This window comes from Camelus ferus, chromosome 5 (genome assembly GCF_009834535.1).
Source record: "Camelus ferus isolate YT-003-E chromosome 5, BCGSAC_Cfer_1.0, whole genome shotgun sequence".
NCBI lineage: Eukaryota > Metazoa > Chordata > Mammalia > Artiodactyla > Camelidae > Camelus > Camelus ferus.
This window is the reverse complement of record NC_045700.1, coordinates 66,828,178-66,838,723: the sequence shown is the minus strand read 5'-3', so window position 1 is coordinate 66,838,723 and position 10,546 is coordinate 66,828,178. Positions and strand designations below refer to the sequence as shown.

Here is a 10,546-nt window from a genome sequence, read left to right as displayed (position 1 = left end):
TGGATGCCTGTCACAGACTGGATTCCCCAAGTGGCAGACTGAGCAGAATTTGGTGTGCAGAATATTTATTAAGGAGTTCCCTGGGGATCAACAACAGTAAGGGAGGGGAAGAAAGCAGGAGTGGGCAGAGGGAAAAGTTGAGCTGCAATGCTGGTCCAATGGTAGTCTCAACCAACCCCACAGTGCTTGGGAGCTAAAACAGCCCTTCAGAATTGTCCTCTATTTGGTCTAGATGGCCAGGCCGTTTTCCTCCCACATGGGTCAGTCACTGGATGTGGGTCACCCTGACATATGCCTTTGCCTGGTTGTAATCATAGTGTATTATCTTTTATTGCATAATAAAATAACTCAAAATTTAGTGGCTAAAAACAAGTATTTATTAGCTCAGTTTCTGTGTATCAGGAATCCAGAAGTATCTGCGGTTGCAGTTAAGCTGTTGGCTGGGGCCACAGTCACCTCGACTTACCTGGTGGCCAAAGGGTTCAACTCACTGATACGGGTGCTGGGAGGCCTCTTCCTGACCGCGTGAGGCGTCTCCACAGGCTGCCTGTGTCCTCACAACACGGCAGGCAGAGATCTGGGAGGGAATCAGAGAGCCCAAGACGGAAACCAGTCTTCTAAAAGCCTCATCTCAGTAGGGACATACTTATTCATTAGAAGTGAATCAGTCTGGTGCAGCCCACCCTCAGGGAGAGTGGATGACCAAAGGGCGGGAATCCCAGGAAGCAGGGATCATCAGGGCTGCCTTAGAGGCTGCCTGTCACACATGGCATGCACACAATTTTGTATCCTACCATTTTGTTTTCATCAACTTAATGTTTTGTTTTGCAACATATTCTTTGTTTAAAGAATGTATTTTTTAAAATTATAAAAGCAAGTAAATTCTTGTTACTGTAAAAACTTTCAAATGCTCAAATGATAGAGGTGTACAATCCTTTCCTTTATGCTATTCCTCAGACTGTTTGAACTACCCAGAGGTGACCACAATTCAGTTTTTTTTTTGTATCTGCAGGGCTACTTTTCACACACACATTATTACATTTTACGGTCGTACCAAAAATATTTTAAGCAGTCCCCTATTGGTGGACATTTAAATTCTTTGTTTTATCTGACAAACAATGCAAATGTACATTCTTACCCATGTGTCTTTGCAAATTCATGCCAGTATATCTTTAGGATAAATTCCTAGGAAGTGGAATATCTGGGTCTAAAAAAATGCACATTAAAACTTTTGATGGCTATTGTACCATGTATGAGTGTGTCTGTTTCCCTAGGTAATGGCTGATGCTGGCTATTAGTAAGCTTTTACGTTTTAGCAGGTCTGGCCATGGCCACCACTGTGTTATGTACGTATGTGTATTAGAATGTTACGATGTTACTGTAACTGATGTTTACGTATCTTTTATTATACTGTTAGCTTTCTAAGGGCACAAACTAAATTGTGTTTCTCTTTGTAGTCCTAGAATTTAATACTGTACTTCACACACAGTAGATACTCTACAAATGTTGAGTAAATGTTGGAGTTGAATTTAAAGCTTTAAAATGTCACTGAACCAGGAATCAAGAGAGCTAGCTAAAACCACAAGGCCTGTCTCTAATTTGCCCCTGATTTTCTCTGGCCTTCATTTCCACAATTACAAAATGCACATGTAATACTAGATTTTTTTCTATAGTCCTTTTCAAATCTGAAATTTTATGCATCTAAGAAAGAAATTAATGTTATTAATCTTATGATCTCTTTACATACCAATTCAAATTAAATGCTGTAAACTAATCACTAGTCCTAAGCCATGCATTTCCCTATTTTTCAAACAACATATGCTTTTCAGTGTATAAGTTATTTAAAAAATATTAAGATGTCAAAGATTTTGAATCAGTGATAGGTAAATAAATCTTTTACCCTTTGGTAAAACCGGAACGGTTCTCATCCAAAACTGGAACATTAGGAGAAATACCTTATAAGGGAGTGGTTTTAGAAAAGTGTGGTTCCCTATGTAAACATCACAAAACACTTTAAACACGTTGATTACCCACTGTGGATCGGGTGCTACTGAGGAAATACAACTGTCACCCAGATTGGGGTGACATGGTGATCAACGTGTTAAGCAAATGGTATTTAGCTCTGAGATTCTTGTTTTCTTAAAATCTAGATCTGAGTCAAATTTCTCATTAATATTCTTGTCTCGGGCTAAATGAAAGAAGTAAACTAATTAAAGTACTATGCAACTGTTAAGACATTTTAAAACATTGGTTACTAGAAAATTACTTGGGGATTATCAGCTAGCATCATCTTTTTATAAAAGGTGGCCATATATGTATATATACACACTTTTTTCATTCCAAAAGATCATTATCAGATTTACTTTTTCATGTGTACTTGTTTCCAAAAGTTGAGTCAATCACAAACCTGAAGTCTAGCAATGCCAAGATAGGATTAGCCTTACAAAGTGTCCTAAAAAATGATCATACTCACGCATCACTTATTTCTGCTTGAACTCTAATTTTCCCAGCCACACTGGGCCTTTGGTAACAGGGGTTTGTAATGACTTTGCCAGTGACATTTCAACAGTGGTCATGAATGACACTGTTAACATTAAAAAAAAAAAAAAAAAAAAAAAAAACACCTCTTGCCACTGCATTGGTTGCTAATGGGAGCTTGAACAGTGGTGGGGTAATCTGTTTGGGCGGCAATAAGGCCGATAGTTTACATGAGCCAAAGGTTTATGTTGGCAAAAGAATCCGCCTGTCCACTTTCATGCGTATCAGTAGTCCTCACCCTCCCTCAGTGGCCTATCACTAGCTTTCCCTCCTCTGATAGCACTGTTTTATGTCTTTCCTCTCAGAAGTAATCTCTTTTAAGGGTTAGTTAGAATCCAACAGGCTCAGTAAATCTTCCTGTGACTGGTTAAAATTCCATCAAAATACGCATAGAGTTTTGCATAATAAATTAATTTTCACAATCCTGGTGGATGGTTTGTGGTAGTAGTATTCTGTTGACTGGATTGACCTTGTATGAGTCATTTAATTATTTTGAGTCTTAGGAAAGAAATACATTTCTTTAGGAAAACATAAGCTAGAAGTTATATTAGGCATGACTTTCCCTCTCCCAATCAATGGAACTGATTTTTTCACTTGATTCACTTAGCATGGGGACTTCAAGGACTCCCTTGGATGGTTAGTTGCAACCTTCTGAAACTACCAGCAAAATTCTGATTACACATTTTCCTATGATGACGGTCCTCAGTTATTAAACACATTGAGCATTTACTACGTGTCAGGAAATAGGCCAAGAAAGTTTTAAAGGCTTTCTGCCTTAATCCTCATAACAACCCCATGACGCAGGAGTAAGTACAATTATTACAATTTTTATCCTTGTTACAGATGAAGAAACAAATCTTAATTTTTTCTAAGTAACTTTTCCAAAGTTGAACAAGATCTGTCTGACCTGGCAAGAAATGGTGTTTAAACAACTCAGCAACAAACAATAATAAATTATTGTACACTGAGTATTGTTAAGAAGGTATAGTACTTTTATTAATGTATTCACTATAATAAAACTTACAATAAATTGGGGGGGCATACTGTATGGAGTTTAAGCTTTAAGATTTTTCCTGTACATCTATTCAGTTTTTATAGTGGTTCAAAAGGTTTTTATTAGAGGCAAAATGGGTCAATAAAAGTATCTTTAATTAAACATTCTTGCTTTTAGTCTCTAACTGGGTGACAATGGGCAAGTTATTTGATATTTTTTTGGTCTTATATACCAATTGATAGCAGAATTTTTGTGAAAATTAGACATAATGTACTTAAAGCTTTAATGGCCATATTCAGAAGGTCCTCTCTGAATGGCATCATTATTCCAGAGTCTTTCTGGATTGCCATCGTAACCCAAAATGACTTGACCTTGATCCTTTGCAGATTTCTCATTGTTGACTCCCTCACTGCTTAGAATCAAAATTTCATCAGCAACGTTACTCTTCTTACCTAGATGTATTTTTCTTCTATCTGGGGCTTTTCTTTGGAAAGTCTGGCAACCATCTTCAATGTTTACACTCACAATAACCTTAATATTCAGCATTAAGTGGCTAATAGGTGCCCCTGCGATGGCCTTTCATTTTACTTCACAAAAAAATCAACACATCTTACTGAGTACTACTTAGCCCAGACAAGGTTTTCTTTACAGAATTACAAGTTCAACACATGCTGCCTAGATGGCAGCCCTAGGATCCTGGACCATCTTAGTCATATATCACCTTTTCTCCATTTGAATGAGTTATTCCTTCACCAAGAATCTTATGAAGTCTATACTCATTCAATGAAGAGTACTATGTAAAATACATACTAAAATTATATGCCCCCTTGAGGTCAGCAACAGTGCTAAGGGGTAAAGAAGGCAGAGAGGGATAAGACATTTGTATTAAATTCAAAGACTTTCAGCAAGAATTTTTACAATTTCAGGCAACTGAGAATTTTAAGCAAAGTACTTTAAGCAAAGTACACAACTACATGACATATCACTGAAGTGAATAAAATAACACGATTCTGAAAAAGCTGTTAGGTGACAAATTTTGTACAATTTTTAAAGACAAAGTACTGATGGCATACTATAGTCTAAAAAATCTTACCCTCTGTTATATCAGTAAAATTGTAATCTATAGTCAGGGCTAAGTCTTTAGTGAAAGCAGAAAGGAGTAAAAATTACAAAACAAAGGATTCTGAACATAGATTTGGAAAAACATTTAATATAGCATTAGATTATCTCCTAGATTAAGTGTAAAATTTTAATTTTTTTTTGACAATTGAAAATTATGAAAGCTGTTAGTTTTGTCTTCTATCCCTGGAATAATTTAGTTGCTTAATACTACAGATGGTATTAATATAATAAATATGGAACATCGATGAGGACCTAAATTATATCTCTTGAGACCTCCCTCATTCCAAGGGTGCATATGTATGCAATCTATTATCCAAAAAAAAAAAAAAAAATCACATAAATCACCACAACATTACAAACAGATTCAAGAGAAAACAGAAAAATGTGTTATCCATTAAGCTTCTCAATACTAATTCTTAGAAGTAACAACCTATGGAATCTGTATTAATGGGAGGAAATTATGTGCAGCAGTTAAGAACAAATAGGCTTTGAAGTCAGAAAATCAGGCGTGATTCTATGACTTTTTTTTTTTGCCGTGGCTTTCAGCAATATCCCAATATCCACCCAATATCCCTGGGCTTCAGTTTCTTCATCTGTAAAATGAGATAACACTGCCTCAAAGGGATGTAACAAGGACAAAACAAGATAATGTATGTAAAACCAGAGTGCTTAGCACATTAAAAAACCTGAATAATCATTAGCTATCATTATTATGATTATTATTAATTAGAGTTGTCCAAGATACATGTCTGATGTATGGTTATATTATATATATTTTTTCTATTTACCCAGCTTGACAGAATACATAAATCTTTTCTTTAGCACTTAAAACAAAAAGCCCCTAATGGAAGCTATTCTTATTTCATCCATTTTACAAATGTAAGTCATCAATGAAGATAAATAAAAATTCACATTTTAAGGATTTTCTTTTTTTGTCACAAAGATTGTCAATGCCTTTACATGAAAGAGCATCTGTATAATGTTTATTAAGCTGTTTAACAAGGTTTACACACAATACATAAATGCTTTGAAATCTCAAGCTCTTTGATAATTGCAATATCGTGTTCAAATAAAACATGGTAGAACCTTAAATATGACATCATTCAGATTATTTTTTAAAGAGATATACCTCTAAGAGAGCACTCCAACATAACTGTCCATTAACCAACCGTAGCAAAACTGGGTCCCAGTAGGTATTTCAGCATACGGATGGTTCCTCTACTGCCTGAGCACCCTCTGTGACAGCTTTGACACATTTGGCCATTGTCTGTGAGGCTCTGCTAATCGAATCTGGAAGATATCAAGAAAAAGTGCATTTTGAAAATACAACTTCAAAAAATGCACATAGTAAAACTTTCCTGTTGTCCACATTCAGGAACAACTAAAAAAAGACTGTAATACTCTATGTAACTATATGTAAATACTGCAAGATCAACCAATAAGTTCAGAAGATAAGCCCTTTATTAGCTAAATGCTTTTAGTAAGTACTCCTAGGAATGATTCAATAGTTTTATGCAGCCATAAAATTTGCCAATATGCAACCAGTAAAAATACAGAAAAGTATTAAAGATAGGGAAAAAATGTGCATATATACCATTATTGAAGAAAAGGGTTACAAAACAGTATACTAAAACCATGAACTGTACACTTCATAGGTGAATTTTATGGTATGTAAATTCCACTTCAATAAACCTGCTAAACTGCCCCCCACTAAGTAAACGAATAATCTCATTTTTAGTTTAAATAAGTTAATATATGCTTATATCCCTGGATGACTGACCAAAATGTTAAACATAAATGTAGTTATTTCTGGGAAGTGGGATCACAGTGACTCTCTTCCTGCCCTTGTGGGCTTAGGTATATATTCTATGAAGAACACAACTTTCGTAATATAACTAAAAAACCTATTAAACATAATCTTAGGTATAAACAAACTGTATTAAAAACTTAAAATATACTCCTATCTGCTTTTAGAACAGAAAATTATTTAAAATCATCTATTAACTACCTCATAACCTAGATGTTATATCAAGTGTTGTAAAACCTTCAGTTAACAAGTTTATTAGTCTGTATTCCTTAAGAACAGTCTTAACAATTTACATCAGAAGCACCATTTAACATGTTTCACATTTTAGTGTTTAAATTCTTCTATTGTAATTCTCAGAAAAACCTTCACAGTTGTCACTTAGAAAATTCTTTCTAAACTGCTACACAGAGATTTTTACATGTAACAGTAAAATTTTATATTTAAAATCTGTTCACTCTTCTTAGATTTTCAAACTCTACTTACATTTCAGAAAGATATTAAAGTAAAATCAGAAAATATGAAATTTTATTAGTTCTGATATTTGAAAATCTTCTAAGATTAAAAATATCGAATACTAGCACTAACAGTCTGGAATCATAATGCTAAATTAGACGACCTTATTCCTTCCCACCTTTCACATCTGGCAGTCATGTTGACAACTGCATACCTGTCATGTAGAAGTCTTTTATTGTTAGCTGAGGTGGAACAAGTGGATCAGCAAGAAGCTGCTGGTTCACTAGCTGCAAAAAAAGGTAAGAAAACAGTAACAGTATTGAAAACTAGTACTGTCACACCAGTGGATACATCATGATGAAAACTGCACATGCACAAGATTTACCTTGGAGAGCTCATTCGCTTGTTGGAAATAATTAGCTCCTTCAACATCATCATATCGAACAAGATTAGGAGAGACTTCTTCCAATCTGTTCCTTACTTGATCCAGAGTATCATATGGTAGAGTCATTCCTGCAATCTGTAACATAACAGGTTCCAAAAATTGATATAAAGCATTAATACTTAAAAATTTTAAATAATGTATCACTGCAGCTACAGTAAAATAATGCAGTACTATGGAAAAATATATTGGTGTCCACTTGTATGACACTAAGCAAGTGGTTAAGTGGGGAACACTACTATCAATAATTCTTCTAATTAATAAATAGCTGTCACTACTTACTAATTTATTTTTTAAAAAACAGACTGATTATGAAATAAAGAAATGCTTTGCTAAAACTGAATGCCTGTGCTAACCTGCTACTAATCATATATACAGTTTACAGACAACTGTCCATTATTTTAAACCTCATAATGCTTCTTTTTACAGTAAAAAGAATTAGAAGAAGTCTCTTTAGGGAAAAAACAAGTCAAAAATAAAAACACTAACTTGAAATCCACATTTTCTAAAGATGTGTTTTCTATAGAGATTATTCAAATCATATCTGAATCTCAGACCTGCACATTCCTTGACTTTGAAATCATTCTGACAAGCTGACATGTCACACACCCCATTAGCAGCATCACCAAGAACGAGTACCTCAGAAAGGGCTCTTATAATTTTCCAGTCTTCTCTTGCCAAGCCAGGAGGTGTCACTGCTACTTTAGTCTGCTGAGCTCGGCCCTCAGTGTTGACGTAAGTGGCAGACTTCTCTGTGTAAGCAGCGCCGGGGAGAATGACATCAGCTATAGGAGCTCCGACATCACCGTGATGTCCTGGGAAAAGACGGAAAACGGTAAATCACATTTGAGCACAAAGCTGATTAGGTGTAATACATGAGCATAGTATACAACCTTTAAAGTCCCATTTTTACAATGACAAGTGTTTTAAAAATTAAAACACTATAGCACTGAAGTACTTGTAATAAAAATTACAGTCCACCTTGCCCTTGTTAAACTCCCTTCCCAAAGATAACTACTGTTAAAGCCTTTGGTATGTGTCTTCCCAGATTAATTTTTGCAAATACATAAATATATATAATATCATACATCACATATAATGGGCAACTAGGTATATTATTTCTTTTGATGATTACGAAGTGGAAATGCTCAGATGTATGTTAGTGAAATTTGGTAAAGTAAACTGAAATGGTAGAGAAACAAAAAGTGGAGAACAGGAATATGACAGTAATAATACTTAAAAGGGCATAAACAGGAGAGTACAGAAAATAGTATACTGAAAGAATACCTGCTCATTAAAAGTTTAACAAGCGTGTTGGAAGAAAAAAGAAACCTAAGTGAAAGAAAGCTATAGAACATACAAAGTTTGATCTCATTTGTACACACGTGTTCATATGAACAGAAATATGTACAAAACACACATACCTAAGCTATCACCAATGATTATCTCTGGATAGAACTAGCATAAGATTTTAGTTTATGCATTTTGGTCTAACCTTATACTAAAGATAAGAAATATTGTTACACAATGCTTTTTATGTCCCATGGCAATAAAAAGCCTATTATAAATTTATAGTGCTTATGTATAAAATAAAGTGCAAAGTTACATATTTTTCTCTGTAAAATATCCAGGAATACTCTGGACTCCATTTATTCCAAGGAAACTTGATTACATTTACAATGAATGAGAGTTTGAGAAAATGAGTTAAACACAAAAAGCCAAAGGAGTACTGTTAAATACAATTCATTAAATGTCCTATAACACAAGACTCATGATTTTTTGACTTTTACATTGTTTACATAAAAGTGCTTTCCCTTAATCATAATAACACTAAATATTCTTTGAAAAGCTGGATGTAATACTATATAATATTTCATAATTTATATTACTATTCTGGGGACATTTAGGTTTCCTCTAATTTTTCGTTATTAAATAACACCAGGTAATAATTCTTAAGAGCAATATCAACTATGTAACTAATAAAACCAATTTTTAAATATAAAATTTAAAACATTTAAATATCTATAAAAAATTTAATAACCATTTAAAAAACTTGGGGGGTGTGTGGGAAACGGAAAATATTCAATCAACTAAATATACCGCAGTAGTTTTTAATATACACAATGTACTATTCTCTTTGGTTTTTAGTGTCATAAAAGGTACTAACCTTGATAAATAATGAAACAGTCCTTTGGCAAATCCTGTCGAGTGATACAACCTCCATCTGCTCCCAGAAGAAACAGTACTTTGGGAGGGTTCTTCCGAATTGCTTCCACCCCAGGTTTATAGCCAAGGTCCAAAGCAGCTACCTGGCTTGCGATTCTGTAAAACAATTATGGATTTTTAGTAACCTTGCTGTGTTCTCATTAGAAAAAAATTAAAGAGATTCCTGAAATGATACCTAGTCTCTTTTCTATTTAATGCTGTCAAAAATCTTCCCTCATCTTTCCTACCCATTTAAAATAGATGTCAAAACCAGAAACAGCAGTCTTTTACTGTTTTGAGAATGGCAAACAAAGAAACAAGATGCTTAGGACACTGTCTCTTCATGAAATAATACTTACTGGAATAATTTTGTAAACTTTATGCCAACTGCAACTGTCTTAAATTGATTTTTATTCAATACAGTAAGACTTGATAAAGCCAAACACAGTCATTAGAAAAAATTAGATGATTCTGAAAACCAAAAGGGAAAAATTTAAATACCACTCATAAAACTAATTCACAGAACTCTAATTAGTATACTGATGTATGTCCTTATGGATATTTTTCAATGAAAATACATTACTATTATAAGCAGATAATAATCTTTTAAAAAAGAGGTCTCAAATAACTATCCTTTGAACACTTGGGAGTCTTTGGTCTACTCTGCTACCATTAACTTTCTTTATAGGAAAAGCAGTCATTGCGAGGGTCTACTGTGCATGAAGCTTTTACCTATTTGGTAAGAGAAGAGGGCAGGTCAAACAAATTCACACTAGATGCTGCTGCTCTGTCAAACTCTCTAATTGGACATCAAAAGAATAAAATCCTTTGAAAAAACTTAACAAAAGAGGTGCAAGATTTGTTGAAAGTTACAAAACAACTCCAAAGGAAATTAAATGCAATAACAAATGGACAGACATCTTACGTTCATGGATTGGAAGACTTAGTATTGTTAAAATGACAATAATCCCCAAATTGATCTATA

At 34.2% G+C, this 10,546-nt stretch overlaps 1 protein-coding gene across 2 annotated transcripts in view; it reads right to left on the bottom strand.

Annotated features, from left to right (window-relative positions):
* Positions 1–3,516: 3,516 nt before the first annotated feature.
* The window catches only part of NDUFS1 (NADH:ubiquinone oxidoreductase core subunit S1), a 28,401-nt gene continuing 21,371 nt past the window's right edge, over positions 3,517–10,546 (bottom strand). For both annotated transcript variants that reach the window (XM_006194259.3, XM_014567310.2), the window contains exons 15-19: positions 9,524–9,678; positions 7,996–8,171; positions 7,300–7,434; positions 7,129–7,201; positions 3,517–5,944 (exon numbers count right to left, since the gene is read on the bottom strand). In XM_006194259.3, the coding sequence (XP_006194321.1) occupies positions 5,853–5,944; positions 7,129–7,201; positions 7,300–7,434; positions 7,996–8,171; positions 9,524–9,678 (631 nt within the window). In that variant the 3' untranslated portion in view covers positions 3,517–5,852. The remainder of the gene's footprint in view (positions 5,945–7,128; positions 7,202–7,299; positions 7,435–7,995; positions 8,172–9,523; positions 9,679–10,546) is intronic.